The sequence below is a fragment of the Chlamydotis macqueenii genome, chromosome W, assembly GCF_036417535.1.
Source record: "Chlamydotis macqueenii isolate bChlMac1 chromosome W, bChlMac1.mat, whole genome shotgun sequence".
Lineage (NCBI taxonomy): Eukaryota > Metazoa > Chordata > Aves > Otidiformes > Otididae > Chlamydotis > Chlamydotis macqueenii.
The window spans coordinates 53,603,685-53,626,928 of NC_141592.1; the positions used below are offsets into that span (position 1 = coordinate 53,603,685).

Consider the following 23,244-nt stretch of genomic DNA (forward strand, 5'->3'; position numbering starts at 1 on the left):
AATGCTTACTTATTTGCGTTGCTGTTCTTTGCTGAATGATTCGCTGCTTTTTTCTGTTGTTGCTTGCCCTGTCCTGGTTACCTCATCACAGCTATAGGTGTTAGCGGAAGGATGGTTTTATTACTCCATACTTTGTTTTTTGTCATATCCAATAATCTCTGTTTAGTTTAAGACCACTTTTTCTTGAAAACGTTAAGCTTTTGTGCTTATTTCATCAAAATCCATTCTGAGGCTTTTGTCACTCCTTATTTTCTCATTTCTGCGCACTTTGGTTCTTTGTTGCTTGTACTCATGTTTTGCAAGCTAAGTTGTACTACAGCTTTCCACTGTGCTCCGCAAGACAAACACCATTACTACTGTTTAAGGTAGTCTGTTCATCTCCTATCATAAGCAATAACTATCAATCAAATCTAGCGAGTATCACTACTTATTGAATGAATTCAAGAGCAAACATTATCCATATGCATTGATAACAATTCAGACTATGCTACTGAGAGAATAAGAAATTAAATACATTAATTTTTTCACAACAGTATGTAAAAATGCTAGTGAAATGTTTGCTTGGAGCCTGAGTAACTTCCTAAGATTTTAACTACTCCTGTCACCATGTATATCAGTTGGTATGCTGAAAGATGATTAAATTTTAAATGTTTAACAGTGCAGCAAACAAATGCAATATTTTTTTAAATTTTCCTTTGTGTGTGTCTGCATTAGGAAAATTCCCTTTGGTTCATTAATTAACTTGAGTTTCTAGGATAGTGTTGCCTGGTTAAATATCTGTAATGTGAAAAATAGTATTTATTTTCTTTTTAGTTAACTGTAAATTCTTGTATTTATTTATTATAAAACAAACACCAATTTCTTTCCATTCTACTTTTAAGATATGAGCCAAAGATCTGATGTCTAATTAATCTTCCATTTAAGTTGATGTTAATTCAGTATTTGACCTCTGTGGAAGATGGATAAGGTTCTTAAACAATTAGAGAATTTAAGAGCCAGTGTCTTAATCACACTAATAGAAACCTGCGTACTCTGGAATTTCCTCAGATTTAATACTGCTTAATTCAAATCAAATTCTTGAACTAGAAAATGCAGTCTTTGCTACTGGCTCCAATATTTAGCAGATGGTATTTCTTAATTTTGTTACATTTTCAAGTATAATATGAGAATATTTAAAAAGTATCATGTAGGTTGTTTACACATTTCTCATTCTAGTTTTACAAAGCAAGCAAATATTAAAATGCCTTTTTAGTATGTTCAAAATACAATTAAACTGTGTTGCTTGAGATCTATGCAAACTAGACAAATACTACATGAGTGAAGATTTTTAAGTACCCAGTACTGTTTTGTATCTGCTTCAACTCAAGTCAATGCTACAATTCTTAGTTAATAAAATCTTTTTAAATCTCACCTTAAAACTTCTATGTACGTAAAAAATTATTTATGTTATAATATATAAATATATCTCTTGGACTTGTATTTATACTATTAATACACAAATACATAACATGAACTTGTGTTTATGCTAATACATATACTAACATATAAAACATGTTTTTCCAGGCCTTCAGGTGGAGGCAAATATTGTCTTGGAGAAAGGAAGCAGTATCGCTCCTGTAATACTGATGTAAGTAAGCTTTGTTTCACTGTAAAAGTATAGTCTCAACTTGTCTGTTTTTTGTTTCAGCGGCAACAGATGCATTTTTTTCCCAGTTCAGAAAAGCTGTGAATTCTGCTTTTATTTTTTTTTTCTTTTCAAATAGTCCTTTTAGGCACTTCTATATTGCAGGCATGCTACATGTTCTGCTAAATATTGCAGACACCCTATGTGTTCTGCTAAATGTTGGGATCCCTATCTCAATGTCATGCCCAGCTGGTGCCTTCACATAAAGGTTTTGATTGAGTTCAACTTGAGCATCCATGTTTAAGGTGAATAAGGAGTATTGCACATGAGACCAAAGGTCTGTCTAGGCCAGTGTCTTGTCTCCCAGCAGTGACAAATAACAGGTGCTTGGGGAAAAATTATAAACTGGTTCTGGTTTTATTGGGGGGGGGGGGGGGGTGGCAGTGGCTACAGTTATGGTGGTAGCTTCTGTAAGAAGTTTCTAGAAGTGGTTCCCCCTTTGTCTAGTGGACTCAGCTGGGCCTAGGGCAGACCTACTATTGGCCAGGATGAGCCAATTGGTGGCAGAATGTTCCCTGATAATGCCTCTGTGATAACATATTTAAGAATACAGGTTGCCCAGAAAGGTGGTGGAGGCCCCATCCCTGGAAACGTTCAAGGCCAGGCTGGATGAGGCTCTGAGCAACCTGATCTAGTCAGGGATGTCCCTGCTCCTTGCAGGGGGGTTGGACTAGATGACCTTTGAAGGTCCCTTCCAACCCTAACCATTCTATGATTCTATGATTCCATTCTATAAGAAGTGGGGCAGAAAAAAAAAAAAAAAAGAGAGAAGATGTAAAGATGCTGAGCAGGGGCAGAGAGGGGGAGGTGTGAGCCTTGTGGGCCTTGCAGGCCTCACCCTCTGGTCTCCTGCTGGGCAGCCGTCTAGGCCCAACTCAGCCCGGCCTGGCTGCAAGAAGTGGAGAGGAGATGAGATGTGAAGAGATCCTGAGAGGCATCTGCCTGCCTGTTGTGAAGAATTTTTCTTGTGAGAGGAACGGCTGCAGACGCCAAGGTCAGTGAAGAAGGAGGAGGAGAAGGAGTAATGTTGCTCCTGGCCAAGGTTCCCCTGCAGCCTGTGGTGATGACCATGGTGGAGCAGGCTGTCCCCCTGCAGTCCATGGAGGTCCACAGAGGAGCAGAGATCCACCTGCAGCCCATGGAGGACCCCACACTGGGGCAGGTGGATGCCTGAAGGAGGCTGTGGCCCCTGGAGGGCCCATTGGGGCAGCCATTCTGGAGGGACTGCACCCCGTGGAAGAGATGACCCACGCCGGAGCAGTTTCACAAAGGACTGTGGCCCGTGGAAGGGACCCCATGCTGGAGCAGGGGAGGAATGTGAGGAGTTCTTCCCTCGAGGCGGAAGCAGCGGCGTAAAACAACGTGTGATGAACTGACCACGACCCTCATTCCCTCTTCCCCCCTGTGCCGCTCGGTGGGGGGGGGGGGGGGTAGAGATAATGTTAAGCCTGGGAAGAGGGAGGGGTGGAGGGAGGTTATCTTGTTCTCTGTCTCATTATCCTGCTGGTTTTAGTAATAAATGAATGGTTTTCCCCAAGTTGAGTTTGTTTTGCCCGTAACGGTAACTTTAAGGATCTCTCCCTGTCCTTATCTCAAACCTCGAGCTGTTTTCCTTATATTATTTCTCCCTATTCTCTCGGAGGGTGGGGGAAGTGAGAGAGAGACTGCGTAGTCTGGTCCCGATCGGGGCTGAACTACGACACAAGGCATGACTTTTCCCATGGATTTACTGTATGAGTTGCCAGAAGCTGGGTGTTGAGATTTCTTGAGCCTCCACATCATATCTGTACCGTGTTGCTTAACTGCCACAAATGGAAGTATCCTCCATGAATCCCCTTTTTTAAACCCTCTTACCCTTTTAGTAGCACTGAGGGGGTGGAATAGTGTATAAATGTATAAAATCAAATTATGAACAAAAAATTACAAATTCAAGTAAGTTAAAAATTGTACTAGAAAAGTACACATCAATAAAAAATTACACTAGTATGTTTCCAAGTCAATAGCAGTACAAATATAAACAGGCTTCCATATTATTTTAACTTCAAATTTGTCTTAACTTTCTTCTTAAATTAAGACAGTTCATAACAGTGGGAGAGTCTGTGTACCTAATGGTGTTGTTTCACCTGTTCATCTTTTTATATTTCTCAGAAAAAATACAGTAGTTAATATGCTGGTTCCTTGATAAAACCTTGTTTTTATGATTAATTATCATTAGTTCTGCAAACTTCTCTGTGGAGTTTATCTTCATTGTTAGGAAGTAATACAAATTTCCAATTTCAAAATTACTTTCCTACTGCTAATCACAGCTGTTCTATTAGTACAGCCAAGAAGTGTATTAGGCCTTTGGGCACAGTGTTGTGAGAGAAACTGAAGCTGAGCTGCCTGTCCAGTATGAGCTGTGAAACTTTTTCCAGTCATACAATCTTCTAAATTACAGTGCACAATTCTGAAACTTTGACCACCTTATATTTTTCATAGATGTGTATCTTTGTGGTTGACTGTCCTTGTGCAATTTTCATTTGAATGAATCCAGCTTACCAGATGATACACTGTAATTAATTTACTTTCATCTTAATTTTCACTCCGATGGCCTTTTTGTAATTGGAAAACTTCATAAGCAAGAACTTTGTTTATAGTTCCAGTTCACAAATGAAAATGTTGAGAAACATTGAGCATATTTTTCATTCTTATAGTTGATAGGAAATTCAAGTGATAATTTTTTATTGAAATGTGTCAGTAAATATTTAAGAAAATTGTGTGCTTTACTGGACTAGTACAGGTTTGTTTCTAGTTTTTTAGTCTGGATATTGTGCACTACTAAGTTAAGTGCCTTATAAAAAAATCTAAGTATATTTTAAAAGTTTTAGTTGATAAAACCTCTTCTTTAATAATACAAATCAGTATTTTGTATTTTATATTTATTTTAAACCTGTATCAGTCAAGTCTCTTCCAACTTTTCTGTTTATTTCGGATTGATGTCAGGCATACTGTAACCTAGAATATTCTATTTGTCCTTCTCAAATAATAAACTTTTTACATTAGCACTGTTTCAGTTTGTACCTACAGTCTAAGATTTGTTCAAAAAGTCATGTTTACGTACTGGAGCTCTACTCCCTTAACTCTTTGAGGACTTTTGCAAGGTAGTTGTCCAGGCATTCTTAATTAAAATATTTGTCTCCAATAGATATTATTTAGCATCTGCTGCAGTAACTAGTACACAAAAAAAAGTTTACATAATATGTAAATCTACCCCCTCACAAATATACAACAATTTTTTTTTGTTATTAAAAATCATACCATAGCTACCTAGTGATATAATTTAAATGTTGCTAGGATTTTTTTATTCTTATCAAATTGTATTTCTTATTGTTAGACATCTTCAGAAAGTTTTATTCTTAGTCAGTTTTGCTTCCTTTTATTCTCTCTGTACTTTTTTATTACTGAGAAGGAAGCTTATAGGATCACAGAAGGAACATCTAGAAGGTATCTGAGGAGGACATTCAGGCTATTCCCTGGCTCAAAGGCAAAATCAACTGTCATTAAACCATTCTCAACTGATGGTTAGGCAGCTGCCCTGTTAGTCTGATCTGTTTTGAAATACCTCCAGTCAGGGGGATATCAGTAGGTTTCTTTAATATCCTTACTGTCATGACAGTTTTCCTAAAATGTAGTGTATGCTTTCCCACCCTTTAAGACCCTTACTCTGTCCCCAGTAAGACAGCGGATCATATTCCCTCTGTGGCAGCTTTTCCTGTGTTTGCAGACTACTATCATGTCTCTTCTTGGTCATCTTCACACTAGACAATATCTGTGTTAATAGCCTTTGGGATCACAGTAGTGCACATCTTGAAGCATGGTGCCCAAACCTCTGCACAGGATTCTAGCTGAGACCTGTCAGAGATAAGTACAACTTAGTTCTGTCATTTTCATGATGAGATTCTGTTTATTCATTTCGGTATTGTTTACTTTTCTTACATCAGTGACAATATTTCTTCATTCAGTCTGTGTTGATCCATAATGCCCAAATCAATTTCTAAAGTGCTGCTGTTTAGGAAGTCATTCCTCAGCTTGTGCTTGCACACTTAACTGTTCCTATTCAAGTGTAGTAATTTGCATCCATTGATTTATTTCAAATGACTGCTCCAATTTATCAAAATATTTTAAAATTTTAGTTTTCTATTCAAAATTGTGTTCCCTACCTATCCTCAGATTTAAATCAATAATTTAAACAAGAAATTGTAAAGGAAATTTGCATTTCATTGTCTAGGTCTTAAAAGCAAATATTGAACAATAGCAGACTGGGGCCAGGTAATTCAGAAATACTATGCTTACAGTTTGTGAATAATTTTTTAGCATATTTTTTGGGTATGGTTTTCCAGTGCATAAACATATTGTGACTTACAGAAGTTGAAATTTCCTATCTTAATGGGTTTTTTTTTCATTTCTTTTATAGTAATATTTAGGGTTCCAAATAACTAAGAATTGCTGAGACTAGTAGATTTTTTTCAAGATTTATGAGAGTCCTTAGTGCTTGACATTTTTAATGGAATACTATGTTTGATTAATATAACCATTAAGAGCATGCAAATCTGTCATTGTTTTTATGAAATATGTGGTGTTTGTACATCTTTTCTGTTGAAGTTGTGTACCCGGTTCGTAGGATTCCTATGCACAAAGATCACCCAGCATATGATATTTAAAAGCACAACAGTATTTATTGCTCTGTTATAGCCTTGCATAAGCAGTTACCAGCATAAACAGTTACAGTTCCTAGCATAAGCAGTTACCAGCGTATTGTTTTCCCTTTGTGAGAGTCTTACCAACCCAACTAAGCCAGAGACACCACCAAGCAGGAGGATGATCAGCAGGGTCAGAGCAGAGAAGGGAGGTAGGCGGAGCACCTTCAGGGCGTCCCCTGTTGTTCGTAGAGTGTGCTCTGGGTCCTTTTTCTCTCCCCCTGCGCTGAGCCGCCTCTGTTTATACCCTCAGCAGATTCAGTGGAAGAGTACTGACCAGGTGTTGATGCACGCGTGGCCAGCGCATGCAGCAAGGCCTGCCAAGTACGTGCCCTGCTGGCTAACAGCAGTTCCCGGATAGCAGCAACATCCTGTTCAATAACAACCCTCCTAGTTCCCCTCTCTAAGATAACAACCCTCCTAGCTCCCCTCTCCAAGGTCGCATTCTCACAGCTGTGTGCAGCTTGTAATTTCCCACAGTGGCCCTACATGGACCATCATCTGAAATCCCTCACACAAGTTGGGGTTTTCTTACAGTGTCAACATTCATTGCCCATCTGTAACTTTAAATGTAGCACTCCCTAAAGCTCCTAATATTTATAAAAAAAAAAAAAACAACAAAACCATTTTGACTACTTTTTTTTTTCAGAAATTAGTTCTGTTGCTCTTTCTTTTGATCATTTTAATTCTTTGGAAACAGGGCATGCTCCTACTAGGTATATTTTTCATCAAGACTTCCAAAGCCATATATAGAATCAGAATAGTTAGGGTTGTAAGGGACCTTTAAAGGTCATCTAGTCTACCCCCCCTGCAAGGAGCAGGGACATCTCCAACTAGGTCAGGTTGTTCAGAGCCCAGTCCAACCTGGCCTTGAATGTTTCCAGGGATGGGGCATCCACCACCTCTCTAGGCAACCTGTTCCAGTGTTCTACCACCCTCATTGTAAAAAATTTCTTCCTTATGTCCAGTCTGAATCTATCTCCCTCTATTTTAAAACCATTACCCCTAGTCCTATCACAACAGGCCCTACTGAGGAGTTTCTCCCCGTCTTTCCTGTAGGCCCCCTTTAGGTATTGGAAGGCCGATAGAAGGTCTCCCTGGAGCCTCCTTTTCTTCAGGCTGAACAGCCCCAACTCTCTCAGCCTGTCCTCATAGGAGAGGTGCTCCAGCCCTTTTATCATCTTCGTGGCCCTCCTCTGGACCCTCTCCAACTGGTCCATGTTCTTCTTATGTTGGGGGCTCCAGAACTGGATGCAGTACTCCAGGTGGGGTTTCACCAGAGCAGAGTAGAGGGGCAGAATCACCTCCCTCGACCTGCTGGCCATGCTCCTTTTGATGCAGCCCAGGATGTGGTTGGCCTTCTGGGCCTCAAGGGTGCATTGCCTGCTCATGTTAAGCTTCTCATCCACCAGCACTCCCAAGTCCTTCTCCTCAGGGCTGCTCTCCATCCATTCTCTGCCTAGCCTGTATTTGTGCCTGGGATTGCCCGGACCCATGTGCAGGACTTCTTAATTCAAGAAACATCTGCTAATGGAAATATTGAGATCAGCAGAAAAGAAAATTAGCTAATGAGTTCTGGAAACAAAAGGGTGGTAGAAAGAATACACTCATCCAAAGCTTAGCTTCTTCCACCAACCACACTACACCTTACAAAAAATTATGTATTTTTCCAACCAAGGCATTTTTAATTTAAAAAAAAAAAACAGAACGCTAATAGAATTTCAAGGTGTATAGTTACTCAAAGTAACTCATTGTCTGATTTAAAATATGTATAGGATGTGAAGTTTAATTTCATATACATCTAAAACTAAAAGCTTTCTAACTTTAAAAATACAATAAGAAACATGTTTTGCTTACAGGTTCTGTGAATGCTTTATTTGTGCAGATGTATGTATACATACCTTTAAAAGATTCTTGTTCTTCAGCCTTTTCTTTTAACAGAATGTAGGCAAGTGATTTTTCTTGTTTCCTTTCTTTATGCATACATTCACAGATATTGTTCATTACTTTCATAATTTAAATATTTTCAAGCCTATTTTTTCTAAAATGTATTAATATGAGGGGCTACCTCTTGGAACAGTACCTGAGTTTCAGCTGTCACCTTTCTGGCTGTGTTTCTCATCTTCTTTGAGGCATAGTATGGCTCTTTGTTAATAGGAAACCCAATGACTTCAACTACTGAAGTTTGCCTGATTTGAAGCTCCAAGATAAACAGACTTCTGTGAGACATTTGATGTCATGTCAGCATTGATTCAGTGATTTGTTAACACTCGAGATGATTATTTTTTTTGGTTCAGTCTTAAATTTGATGTTTTTAAAATCAGTACTCTCTTGGCACAAAATTAAGTTTCATCATCTTCTCAGACCTGATTATAAGTTCTTATACATTTGTTAGATTCCTACCTCATGATTTGCAGTCTCCCAAAAGAGTATTTGGAAACTAAAGCAGCCTGTTGGCTGACAAGTTATCCATGTACATACTGTAACTCCATGAAAAAAAAAGTGAATTATTTTGCCCAATAAAGAGAAGCAATTATTGCAGATTTATTTTGGGAGAAGAGTATGTACTCTGAGAGACAGTGCCAAAGAGCAGAGATTTTGTAAATGCATACTGTAGCTTGCATTGCAGGAACCTTTTTGCATTTCTATACCTATGATTTTGAATGCATTTCTTGAGGACATTGTCTTTAGTTTTACTTCCTCTCAGGTATTAGTGAGATACTAAAAAAAAAAGCAAAATTATGGAACAAAAAAAATAAATTTAAGTATAAGTTGCATTTTATGCTTACATGTAATGTTTCAGGCTGTCATTTGGTAGCTGTAGTCTTCAAAAGGACTGCCTGAAAACTTTACTGAATCCACCTGAAACTGGGTTCAAACTAATGATTTGGATTAAGAGCAAGATCTTGAGATAAGGGCTAGCACTTCTCAGTATTCACTGAGAGGACTTAGCCACTAAAATGGAAACTTATTTTGTTGCAGAGGTCACCAAATCTGTTTATGGATTGATAGATTTGCATTTTTAGAGCCAAAGACACTGGGTTATCTAAAAGCTTTGATATCGTTGGTATATTAGTTTGTGAAATTAATGTAACAGTACTTGCAGTATAGGAAACTAGAATTTAATCTGCAGGACTACCAAAAACCAGGTGAAATATCAAGAAAGCAGGAACACTGTATGAGTGGCTTTGCTCCCACAGTTCTTTTAACTGCTCCCAGGTATTCCCAGCCTTGTCTGCCGTTCTTGTCAGCAGTGAGATTCCAGGCTAAGCATGCTTGTGTGTAGCTGGTTTTCTTTGAGACTTCCAGAGCTGTCTTTGAGGAGAAAAGAGGATACAAACAGTGATTTTAGCAGTTTAAATTGTGTCAAAAAGTGAATCAATAAGGTAAAAAAAAAAAGAATTCGGTTGGCTTACAAAATCACAGAATGAATGAGGTTGGAAGGAATTTCTTGATGTCATCTTGTCCAGACTCCTTTACTCAAACCTTGAACAGGTTGCCCAGGACCATTTCCAGATGGCTTTTGAATATCTCAAAGGAGATTCCACCACCTCTCTGGGCAAGCTGTGTAAGTGCTTGATCACCTGCACAGTAAAACAGGGTTTCTTGATGTTCAGGAGGAACCTTCTGTGTTTCCATTTGTGCCCGTTGCCTCTGGTTCTGTCACTGGACGCCACTGGAAAGAGCCTGGCTCCATCCTCTTTCCACCCTCCCTTCAGATATTTGCACACACTTATGAGATCCCCCTGAGCCTTCTCTTTTCTAGGCTGAACAGTTCCAGGTCTCTCAGCCTCTCCTTATGAGAGATGCTCCAGGCTCTTTGTGGCCATTTGTTGGGCTTTCTCCAGTATGGCCATGTCTCTCTTGTACTGGGGAGCCCTGAACTGGACACAGTACTGTAGATGTGACCTCAACAGTGCTGAGTAGAGGGGAAGAATCACCTCCCTGGACTTGCTTTTGACACTCCTCCTAATGCAGCACGGGATACAGTTAGCTGCCTTTTCTGCAAGAGCACGTTGCTGGCTAATGTTCAACTTGGTGTCTGCCAGGACCCTCAGGTTCTGTTCTGCAAAGCTCCTTTCCAGCTGGTCAGCCCCCAGTATGTGTACTGGTGCATGGGGTTGTTCCTTCCCAGGTACAGGACTTGATACTTTCCTTGTTGAACTGCATGAAGTTCCTGTGGGCCCATTTCTCCAGCGTGTTGAGGTCCCTCTGGATGGCAGCATGGCCCTCTGGCATATCAGCCACTCCTCTGTTTTGTGTTATCAGCCAATTTGTTGAGGGTACACTCTTCCCCATCATCCAGATAGTTTATGAAGATATTGTTGCCTCAAAATACATCCAAGATCACCATCAAACAAGAGAAGTAAGACTACATCTCAAAGATCAGATTGCAAGAATTTTTAAGAGTATAAATATGGAAGTTGCAATCCTTCTTTACTAATTTTCATATTTATTGTTTTGTCCTAGTGTAACTATTTAGAAAAAGGATTTCATTTGGGAATGTTGGTGTGTAATTAACTTGTAAGGGTAACTTGATGCAGTTAAAATACCAGCCATGTAAATTAGTACCTAAGCATGTGGGCCTGAAGAACAAGGTGTAATGACCAGTATCAGAGATATTCAGACTCAAGCTTTGTGGTAGGTCAAGACTGGTCCTTCTGCTGCTTGGAGAATATGATGCAGAGATACAAATTTCATTTGTGTTGCTAATTATTTTTTTTTAAATTCTTATTTTATTTACATACAGTTATTTTTTATTCTCGCTATTATGATCTGAAGGATTATTGAATTAAAGTAGCAACAGTACCTTTTTAACAATAAATGTATTATATTTGAAAATGTATTTTTATTTAGAAGGAGATTAAAAAGTTATATATATATATATGAAACTTAAATTTCAATACTGTCTAATGACCAGTATTTTCATTTATATTATGACAGCTTCAAAATTGAAGAAAAACTCTGTAGTTTCTGAATCATATTGTAATAGGCTGGCTTGATTAATGTGTACTGAGAATTATAATTGCTATGTTCATATTTCCATTGTGCAGTAAATTTTTATCATGCATGTTTATACAGGCCCTTTCACTTGAATACAATGCAGATTCCTGAACAATGATAACTGACTGAGATATATAGGAAGACTAGTAAAACTGCCATAAAATGCACTTTTCTGTTGCTCATAAGTAGTAATATTTGTTAACACCTCTAACTTCTGTGAAACAAATGATGTTCTCTTTCAGTCTAAAAATTATTTTAATCTGTATTTAAAAAAAAATTTAATCTGTATTTCAAATACTTTGTTATCAATTGCTGCAATTGCAAGCTTCAATGATTGTTATCAGCAATTGGTAACAATGTTTAATATACTATCTAAATTCTGGGTATATTCAAGATTAGCTGTCACTATTATTTTCAACTTGCTGATGGAAAATGTGAGAAATAGCAAAGAATTCAATTTCTCATATAATTCTTTCCTGAGATGAATTTCACTTATACCTACCTTTATTCCAAGTAAAAAAAGCTATTTTTCTGTTTCATAATTGGTAATGCAAAGTGATGAAAACTTAAATCAAAGTAGTTTGTATTTCTTCATACTTGAAAACTGGTAAGAATCAGGACCAAGCATGATATCTAGTCTTATTCTCAGCCTTAATACAATGCTTTTGTCAAGGCTACAAGTAAGCAAAGGTGATACAGCTCTCTAGATAATGTTTTAATTTTTTTTTCTCAGTGTCTTAAAAACATAACTCAGTACAGCTGCTTAGTATAGTACAACTGAATCTAGAGCTCTTACCAAAATGATTTTGTGTTTTAATTTTTTCAGCTGTTTTTATGTGTGTTTATAAGGAGATAGTTGATGGATTGATTATGAAGCATAGTTTGACATGATTTTGATTGTCCAGTTTTATGGAAACTGTTATATATGTACCTTTTGTCCTGGTTCTGGCTAGGATAGACTCAGATTTTCACCTGAGCTGGGAGAGGAACTGGAGCTGGTGGCACCTGTGGCTGGGGGACACAGCTGGGATAGGTTACTAATTAGCCAACAGCTGGGGTAAATTTACCCAAATTAGCCAAAGGGCTATTCCATCCCATCTGACATCATGCTCAGTATATCAGTGAGGAGGGCAGTGAGGGGAGTGTCTTGCTGTTTGGGAGGAAGCTGAGTATCAGGATCTACTGTGAGCCATTGTACTGTATTTGTTTTCCACATCTGATTTGTTTTTTTTTCTGTTGTTTCTCTTAAATTTATTTTCTGTTTCATTTCAACTTGGGAGTTTTGGCTTCTTTTCTTTACCAGTTTTCCTCCCTGTCCCACTAGAGGGTGGGTGGAGTGAGTGAGAGACTGTGTAGCTTGGTCCTGAGCAGGGCTAAACTAGGACACTTTTGTTTAAATTACTTTAGTTACTTCATGCCAGCCTAAGATTGCAAAACAGACACTTGAACTGTAAAGCAATAAAGCAATTGTTAGAATCAGAGCCACAAGATAAAGCAGGGAACCACTTCCTAGTCTCTTGCATGATTATATTTGTAATGCAAGTATTTCCTTTTATGATGATATTCAGAAAAAATTAACTTTTTTTTATTATTTTTATTTTTTTATTTTAGACATGTCCTCCAGGGACCCGTGATTTTCGAGAAAAACAATGTGCAGACTTTGACGATATGCCTTTCCGGGGAAAGTATTATAATTGGAAGCCCTACACTGGAGGTACAGTATAGTTCTGCAAAAATGTTATCATATGTGAAGTCTTTATATAAAAACACTTGTTTAATTTTGAAGTAATGTTTGTAAACTTAATGTTTTGTTAAGATACAATGAGCAGTGTTTGCTAAGCTTATACTTTTGTCAATTGCTGAAAATGTTGCAAAACCATCTCTGTTCTGGTAGAGTTTTGTTTTATTGTGAAGGGGAGTGAGCATCATTGTAGGGATTCCACTTGAAAATATGGAGTCCTTCTCTACCTGCAGTTGCAATAGAATTAGAGATTGCATAGGTGATCTTTAAGATAAAAAAAAAAAAGTGAAGAAGCTGAAGTGGGGGCAGAGAGGGGGAGGCGTGGACCTTGAAGCCCTCACCCTCTGGCCTCCCACCGGGAGGCCGTCTGGGCCCAACTTGGCCCGGCTGCAAGAAGTGGAGAGGAGATGTGAAGAGAACCTGAGAGGTGTTTGCCTGCTTGTGAAGAATTTATTGTGAGAGGAAGGGCTGCAGATGCCAAGGTCAGTGAAGAAGGAGGGGGAGAAGGAGTAATGTTGCTTCTGGCTGAGATTCCCCTGCAGTGTCTGGTGCAGCCCATGGTGAAGCAGGCTGTTCCCCTGCAGCCCATGGAGGTCCACGGAGGAGCAGAGATCCACCTGCAGCCCATGGAGGACCCCATGCTGGGGCAGGTGGATGCCTGAAGGAGGCTGTGGCCCATGGAGGGCCTGTGCTGGGGCAGCTGTTCTGGAGAGACTGCATCCCGTGGAAAAAAATGACCCATGTTGGAGCAGTTTCACAAAGGACTGTGGCCCATGGGAGGGGACCCCACAATGGAGCAGAGGAGTGTCGTAGTTCAGCCCCAATGGGGACCAGACTACGCAGTCTCTCTCTCACTCCCCCCCCCACTCTCTGAGAGAATAGGAGGAGATTTGACAAACAAAAGAAAACCAGGAAAAAAAAACCAAACACGCGGGTTGAGATTGAACAAAAAGTAAATTTAACAGTAATGACAGAAGAAAACAATAGAGTGATGGAACACCAATACAGTATAATAGCTCACAACAGATCTCCACATCCAGTCTCTTCCAACTAGGAGGGCCTCCCTTCAGCACCCTCCTCACTTATATACTGAGCATGATGTCAGATGGGATGGAAGAGCCCTTTGGCTAATTTGGGTAAATTAACCCCAGCTGTTAGCTAATTAGTTAACTATCCCAGCCATAGGGGCTACCAGCTTCAGTTCTCCACCCAGCTCAGGTAAATATTAACTCTATCCTGGCCAGAACCAGGACAAGGAGGAATGTGAGGAGTTCTTCCCCCGACAAGGAAGGAGCGGTGGAAAGCAACAAGTGATGAACTGACTGTAACCCCCATTCTCTCTTCCCCTCCTGTGCTGCTTGGGGGAAGGGAAGGTGCTGCTCAGAGTGGGGAAGTAGGTAGCGATAATGTTAAGCCCAGGAAGAGGGAGGGGTGGGGGGGGGGGTTATCTTGTTCCCTGTCTCATTCTCCTGCTAGTTTTAGAAATAAATGAATAAGTTTCCCCAGGTTGAGTCTGTTTTGCCCCTGACAGTAACTTTAAGGATCTCTTCCTGTCCTTATCTCAAACCTTGAGTTTTTGTTGTTGTTTGGGGGGGGGGGGGGGGTTGTTCTTATATTATCTCTCCCTATTCTCTCAGAGGGTGGGGGAAGTGAGAGAGAGACTGCATAGTCTGATCCCCAGCGGGGCTAAACTTACAACAGCAATAAAAGGGTATTTTGGGGTAGGGAAGAGAGTTGTAATTTCTTTTTCTCTTTGTGACATTTTAATCAAGCTTAGTTATGTTTCTGTCATTGTTCAAAGCTCAGGTTTCCCTTTGATTATTTTGTATTTTCCTGTTCTAAACCCTGAGTAAGTTGATGTTCCCCTTTGTGCTTTTGTATTTTATTGGACTGAATGTTTTTATTCTTAATTTTTTTAGATCAAAATCCTAAAAAGAACCCTTGTGATCACGTGGTCTGAGCTGTACTGTAATTCAATAGGACTAAATTCTTAATTGAAATAGTCCAATCTTGTTTTTGAAATTTACTCTAACATACTTCTAGCATTATAATCTTTAGTTATTCATGTTTTTCAAATGATGAAGTGGTATCCTTATTGTTTTAAATTGTTCAATAATCATTAGGATTGTATTAACATAATGGAATCATTATGGAGCTAGCCATCCTTGCCATATCTTACTATGGAAAATAATCTTCTTTGCAAGAAAGAGTCAAGTAGAGAAATGGATAAAGGGAAATAAAATGAAGTGTATGCATTATATGTGTCAGGTTTGAGATAAAATTATGTATTTCAGATCTGTTTATGCATATATATTTAATTCTTAACTTTTAAATAGTTCTGTTTTTTTAAATTTTTTTTTTGCTTTGTTTTTGTTGTCCAGGTGGGGTTAAACCATGTGCATTAAACTGCTTGGCAGAAGGTTATAATTTTTACACTGAACGTGCTCCTGCAGTAATAGATGGGACTCGGTGCAATACTGATTCACTGGATATCTGTATCAATGGAGAATGCAAGGTTACAAATGTTATATAATACTTACGAATTACTTGCTATGTCTGCTGTCTCCTACATTTAATTATGGTACCTGTTTGTTACTTATATGAAATAGGAGTGTTTACGAGTCAAGTTGTTAATGAAAGAGTAAGATTGAGACAAAAAGAAAAAAAGGTATTGCATAAATAAGACAAATAATTTGAATTTTAGTAGTTTCTCACAGATATTCATAGAATCCTTCATTTCATCATCTTTTTTTCTTGCTTTGTGGTTTCTGTTGAAAAACTGGTGGGAAGGGCAACAGGAGATTCCTTGGCCTGTTCCATCATTCCAATTAGAACACCACTCTGGAAGAAAGAGGAGGGAGAAAGGGGGGAGGAAAAAAAAAATTAAATGTGAACATACTAATCTGTTTCTCAAACTAGTTCATCCTGTTGCAAACAATTCTGCTTTTAATGTAATTGAAAGAGAAAGTTTTCATTGTTCAGTAGTTCCGTGAAAAAGCATATAAAGATGCAAGTATTTGCCGTTTACTAAAAATCTGATTATCTTGTAAGATTCCTATAGAACTGCATTGCATGAGTTCGCAGAGAACTGGAGGTCTGTGTCATATTTTTGTTTATCTTCATCCCACTGCTGCTTCAGTTTAGCAAAGTGTTTAACTATGTACTTAAAACATCTGAACATTACTAGTGACTCTAAAAAATTATTTGATTTCACTGAAACCACTAACAACACTCAAGCTTACCCTGATGCTTATGTGCTTTGCTAAACTGAGTGCTGAAAATGTATGTTTATTGAATAACATGAGATCAAAATACACTTGCTGTGTATTAGTAAAGTAATAAAAAAAGGCACAAGAGATAACATGCCGAATTCTGGTGTACCTTATATGTGAGATTTTAGTACTCTTGAGAAATCTTTTAAAACTACTAATCAGACTAAAGCTCAAGTTGAGAATGAGCTATGTAATAAAACTGGGTCTCTGTTGTCTTGGTGAATCAGAAAATTGAAATGTAAATTGTTAGAATAATACTATTTTGTAAATTATTTTAAGTATTTTGACTTCTCTTATGACCTATGTATTCCTTGTTTACAAGATGGTAGATAATATTGTTAGACAGTAAACCAAGTTATGTAGCTGCCTCCTTTTTTGTATAAATTCCAGAAAAAATTGGCAAGTTGCAGTGTTCATTCTGCTTACATCCTACTTGTTCACCATTTTCTTAAAGGATCCAACTGTATATATTTTCAGTAGCTTTTTAAGTATAGGGAGTTAATAATTGTTCACTCTAGATCGATTTCTCAAATAGATAATCAGAAATGTAATGTACTTTTAATGATCAGTTATAGATATCCCTTTTTTCCAAAGGCTTTTATATCTTATCCAGTACAGCATGTAATTCAGCCTTTCACTACGTTTCATTCTGCATTTATTCTTACAGTGAAGTAACTTACACTTTACATTCAACTGTATTAAAATAATTGCAAGTTTTGCCTGGAGGACGTGGAAAGATGGTCTATGAAGCTGTAAATACCTTTGGGGAAAACAATACTATTTATACTGCATAAATGTTTAAGGAACACACAGAAAATGTTTCCCTTACCAAAACAATATAGATGGAATGCGATTAGCTGTTGTGATATTAAATACAAATGTCAGTAATCATTTATTGATAACTGTAATAATTACATTGCTTGTAAAATGCTGTGAAATTGCTTCCTGAAAGTCACAGTAGAAATACAAAGTATTTATTAATTAAGATCTGGTAAGAAACCAAAATGTGTGGTGTTCTACTCTTTGATTTTCTTCCTCTAGAAAGCGAGAACCCACTTACGGTAATAGCTATCTAAAACAGAGTAGATAAAAAGAACACCTGACTATCTCAAACTTGAGAAAAACACTTCAAAAAAACCTATGAACATAATGGTGCAAGAAACTATCATATTGTTAAAATACTTGTTAACTGTTCTCAGCATGTAGGTTGTGATAATATTTTGGGGTCTGATGCTAAGGAAGATAAATGCCGTGTTTGTGGAGGAGATGGGAGTACTTGTGAAGCCATTGAAGGTTTCTTCAATGATTCATTGCCCAGAGGAGGTATGCACATATACATCCATTTTGTTGCACAATGCCTTTAGATGACTATTTAGCAAATAAGTGCTGCATTGACTTCCAGCATGGCATTGCTGCTGGTCATTCACTCCTTTTGCCTTGTTGTTTCCTTTTTCTGTATTAGTTTGGATTTGTCAAATACAACAATATGTTCCATTACTGAATACTTAATTCTCATGGTCCTTAATGCACTTTAAAAGGAGGTGGGGTTTTAAAATTAATTAGTTATGGTTGTATGGTAAAAGTAATTTTGTGTATTATTTTAATGTGTATGGTAAAATCTGATATTTAATCATACATGAAACTTCAGAATAGAAAGAATCCAGAAATGTCTCTTAAGTTCATGTTAAGAACTCAGGAAGTATGTATGGGCAATTAGTTGAAAGCTTAGCTCAAAAAAGACAAGATTAGTGTTGCAATCTTAGTGTTACCAGTTTTGGGCCCCTGAATACAGGAAAAGGATTGATTCACTGGAGGCTGTTTGGTGAGGGGCCACTAAGATTATCAGGGGCTGGTGCACTTGCCCCTCTGTGAGCAGAGGCTGAGGGAACTGGGCTTATTTAGCCTGGAGAAGAGAAGGTTTGTGGGGACTTATTATCAACTGTTGTAGTTCAGCCCTGATCAGGACCAGACTACGCAGTCTCTCTCAGTCCCCTCACCCTCGGAGAGAATAAGGGGAGATAAGGAAAAACGGCTCGGGGTTTGAGATAAGGACAGGGTGAAAATCCTTAGTTACCGTTACGGGCAAAACAGACTCGACTTGGGGAAAACTATTCATTTATTACTAAAACAGCAGGATAATGAGACAGGGAACAAGATAACCTCCCCCCACCCCTCCCTCTTCCTGGGCTTAACATTATCTCTACTACCTTCCCCACCCCCCCCCCACCCTGAGTGGCACAGGGGGAAGAGGGAATGGGGGTTGCAGTCAGTTCATCACACGTTGTTTTATGCCGCTGCTTCATGGTCAGGGGAAGAACTCCTCACATTTCTCTCCTGCTCCAGCATGGGGTCCCACCCATATGCCACAGTCCTTTGTGAAACTGCTCCAGCGTGGGTCATCTCTTCCATAGGGTGCAGTCTCTCCAGAACAGCTACCCCAGCGAGCCCTCCATGGGCCACAGCCTCCTTCAGGCCTCCACCTCCCCCAGTGTGGGGTCCTCCACAGGCTGCAGGTGGATCTCTGCTCCTCTGTGGACCTCCATGGGCTGCAGGGGGACAACCTGCTCCACCATGGTCATCACCACAGGCTACAGGGGAATCTTGGCCAGGAGCCACATTACTCCTCCCCCTCCTTTTGAACTGACCTTGGTGTCTGCAGCCATTCCTCTCACAAGAAAAGCTCTTCACAACAGGCTGGCAGACACCTCTCAGAATCTCTTCATGTCATCTAGCTCATCTCCTCTCCACTTCTTGCAGCCAGGCCAGGCCAGGCCGAGTCAGGCCCAGTTGGCCACCTGGCAAGAGGCCAGAGGGTGAGGCCTGTAAGGCCCATGAGGCCTGCGCCTCCCCCTCTGCCCCCATTCAGCTTCTTCACATCTTTACTTTTTTTTTCCTGTTTTCCCCTTCTTAAATATGTTGTTGCAGAGGCATTATCAGGGAACATTCTGCTACCAATCGGCTGGGCCTTGGCCAGCAGCGGGTCTGCCCTAGGCTCAGCCGAGTTCACTGAACAAAGGGGAGCAACTTCTAGCAGTTTCCTACAGAAGCTACCACCTTAGGCCCCCCCTCACTAAACAAAACCACAACATCAACCTTCCAGTACCTTTGAGGAGGAGGTTACAGAGAAGACAGAGCCAGACTATTCACAGTGGCGGGTTATGTGGGGGGATGAGAGACAATGGCTGTAAACTGAAACAAGACAGGTGCTGACCAAATAGAAGGAAAAACTTTTCCCAGGTAGGCAGTCCAGCAGTGGATCAGGTTGCCCAGAAAGTTATTACAGTTTCTGTCTGTGGAGGTTTTCATGATCCAGCTGGATAAAGCACTGAGTAACTTGGTCTGATCTTATAGCTGACCCTGCTTGTAGCAGGAAGTTGGACTAAATGACTCTGAGGTCCTTTCCAGCCTGAAGTATCCTATGATCATTCTACACATTAATTACTTGTGATGTACTGTTGAAAACACTTTAGTAGTATTTAAAAAAAGGAATTCCTGACTACATGGTAAATTCTTGCTATCACTTTCAAATTTGTGTCTGAAATGTAGTTTTCCATTATATCACATGAAAGAAAATGTTGAAGTACATTTGAATCCCATATATCTTACTAATTTCTAGTAGTAAATAATTTATTAATGATTAATTTCATTACTAACATTGTTTAAGATAAAGGTAAATTTTATTTCTTGTTGTTTATCTTATAGGCTATATGGAAGTGATTCAAATTCCAAGAGGTTCTGTGCACATTGAAATAAGAGAAGTTGCAGTGTCGAAGAACTACATTGGTAAGAGCATGGTTTAAATAGCAGACTGTTATTAAGTTAGAGTTTATGATGTGATTTGAAGGTACATTTTCTGGTTTGGCCAAACCATACACATACTTTGAAGCAGCAGAGGGAATGGTAGTTGTTAATATTGGGTTGTGGTCAGACAGTTGCAGCAGTTGGTTAGAATGTATTCTTCTGAGTGGAGCTAATAAAATACATCATGTGATTTCTCCTTGTCCACTCAGTGCAAAATCAGATCAATTTCATTGTAGTTACAGTGTCAGACTTGAGTTGAAGCGAATGAGGAACACTCAAATGATATACTGTCCCACTCTGAGTTAGTGTCTTCCACCTGGGCAAGTGGGCACCTGGGCGTCTTGGGGGACTGTATTGTTTTAAAACATCATTTTATTCTTGGAATGATTATTCATCAACAGTCATGGTTACTTAAATGCTAACAACTGTCTCCTGCTTTCTATTTTTTTTTTTAATACTGATGCGTACAAATCTGGCTTTGTCAAACTCAAGACAACATGCATTTCTGAAAGTTTCTGTACCCTGATTTGCATATCATTCAGTTCATAGTAATTAGTAAAAAATAGATCAGAGAGCTGATTAGTTAATTCTACAGCAAACTAACAGATAAACACAACCAAAAACTATTACTTGGTTTAACAGCAGCTGACTGGACTACTTTGTCAGTCTGTACTCCATGTAGTTAATATATAGAACACTAGTGTGTTGAAAAGAATTGATGCCTGTGTGAGTTTGAAGGGTAGTTATTCTTCTAGGTGCATTAATTCCTAAATTTATTGATAATAATGGTACCTTATACTGTTGGATGCCTACTTTTTCTGCCTGCCCCCACCCTCCTGTAATTCAGCAGATTATCCAATCTCCCTCCATTCTGCAGGAATAATAAATACCACTACTCCAGCAATAGTGCTACTTATTCTTACAGCATCATGCTCCCCCTGGCCCCTCTCCTGTGTCAAAATATATGGCGGGTAAGATTGTTCATATATCCTATATTGACATTTCAAACAGAGGTGGTGGGAGAGGCATATAATGCATCCTATCATGGTTGTTTTCTGCTAAGAACCATATTGTCAAAAGAGCATTTTGTAACATTGGAATCTACACCAATATTAGTGTCATTATATTTTAATATACATTAACATTCTGTTTCTGATTACATGGGTGGCTGAAAACCAGAATAAACAAGATACTTTTTTAGCTACTACAATTAAGTTTTTTATTCCTCTAATTTATAAGCAGAGGAAAGTGATCTGGAAAAGCACTTAGATCAGCACCATCTGTATAAAATTAATGAAAAATGTCAATTTTTTGGCTTAAAAACATAGGCAGCTTCTTTCGTATTTGATCTGGCCACAGATCTAAAAATGCAAAGTAGTACATACATTTTTAATGTGTTTGTCACAATTTCAAGGGGTTTCTTGAGTTTTAGGCTCTCTCCTCACTGCCTTGCTTCATGCCACAGAAGCCCTGGTTAACACAAATGGAGAATTCCTCTCTTTAACTAGTTCCTTGTGTTTCAAAGCTGCCATTATATCCTAATGAAAGATAACTTTACTAAGTTGTAGGGGCCATTTCATTTTATGTTGGGATGTTTTGTACTGTGAGTGTGAACCAGATCACTATTTTAGGATAACCAGTTTCTGGGTAAAGAAAAGCTTCTAGTTTGTCCCTAAATAGAACTGTACAAGCGCTATAGTAATTAAAAATGAGTTTATTATGTTAAAATACATACCTCAAGGGTATTGTTTTATAGATATTTCTTTAGTGGCAGTGTCAACTTCACAGCTCCTTCCCTGTCTTTATAACTGTTTGTGTGGCTACACCATGAACCAGATTAGAGAACTGATTCAGCTGAAATTAACCATTTACACATATTTTGATTTATGTGAACTGCTGCCAAATATGTGACCACGGTCTAAAATAAAAAAAAAAAATCAATTTCTCCATTTGGAAATATACACAAAAGGAAAAAATAAAACCCTCTTCTGTAGCTCCTCACACTGGCTTTTAGGTTTTTTCTATGTTCCTTTCAGTTAGCAGGCTTTCAAACTAACTTAGAACAAACATCCCACAGTTCCATAAACTAAGATCCAGTTCTTTTGCAAGTCATGGCCTCAAATTTAGGCTGCAGTTAGACATTTGGCAACTTCAGTTAGCTCAATCAGTACCTGTTCTCCCTCCTCCTGTCTCTGGCTGATAATTTCTGTACCAATATTATTCCTAGTGTTGTGACCGCAAAATACACATTTCTGCAGCTGCAGAAATTTGATTTTTTTCAGCTGATCTGTCCAAAAAATAACCCAGCAATGGCAAAATTGCCTCTTTTCAGAGCTGCTGGAAAAAAAAAAAAAAGTGTGTTTAGTAATGCTGTTATCTTCCCTTAAATGGATTGATCCAAGGTTACCTCTTCCCTTATATTCCCCTTATGCAACAGGGTGTTGTGTGCTAATTTCCCGTGGGCTTCCTGCATTCTCAAGTTCTCAAATTATTTGATTAGAACATTAACTTGTGGCTTCTGTCTCATATGCTAATAGCATTATGCCATTGCTTCATCACTGTCATGTAATTATATTACTGGAATGCTGTTCACAGCTGTGTGGCCTTCACCTATGTGTAACAACTGACACTAAGCTAATCATTTACAGAATGCAAATGCATTTTTCTTTGGAAGTCAGACAAAAAAAAAATGAACTGCTTTGCTTCTGGGTATACAGTAGTTTAAGTGTATATAGCATACATACAATTAGTAGCATTTAATTTCAGAATTATTAATTATGTAAACAATGCATGAGTGTGTGTGGGGTTTTTTGTTTGTTTTTTTCTCTTTGCTCTTAGTAGATACTAGACGTACTGATGAGAAAATGTTTGGGATTGAGTGGCACAGTAAGAGACTTTAATATGTCTTAGTGGCTTTGGGAGACCCTTTGACCCTCCTCTAATTAAGCTAGATTTTGTGAAAGCAATATGGATAGAAATTTTTTTACTATGTGAAAATAAGAGCAC

General features: G+C 38.6%; 1 protein-coding gene across 1 annotated transcript in view; it reads left to right on the plus strand.

Annotated features, from left to right (window-relative positions):
• Nucleotides 1–23,244, plus strand: part of LOC147596814 (A disintegrin and metalloproteinase with thrombospondin motifs 6-like) — a 217,315-nt gene that overhangs the window by 151,341 nt on the left and 42,730 nt on the right. The window contains exons 13-17 of the mRNA XM_086769521.1: nucleotides 1,564–1,627; nucleotides 13,036–13,138; nucleotides 15,547–15,680; nucleotides 17,637–17,760; nucleotides 20,140–20,220. Coding sequence (XP_086625647.1) covers nucleotides 1,564–1,627; nucleotides 13,036–13,138; nucleotides 15,547–15,680; nucleotides 17,637–17,760; nucleotides 20,140–20,220 — 506 coding nt within the window. The remainder of the gene's footprint in view (nucleotides 1–1,563; nucleotides 1,628–13,035; nucleotides 13,139–15,546; nucleotides 15,681–17,636; nucleotides 17,761–20,139; nucleotides 20,221–23,244) is intronic.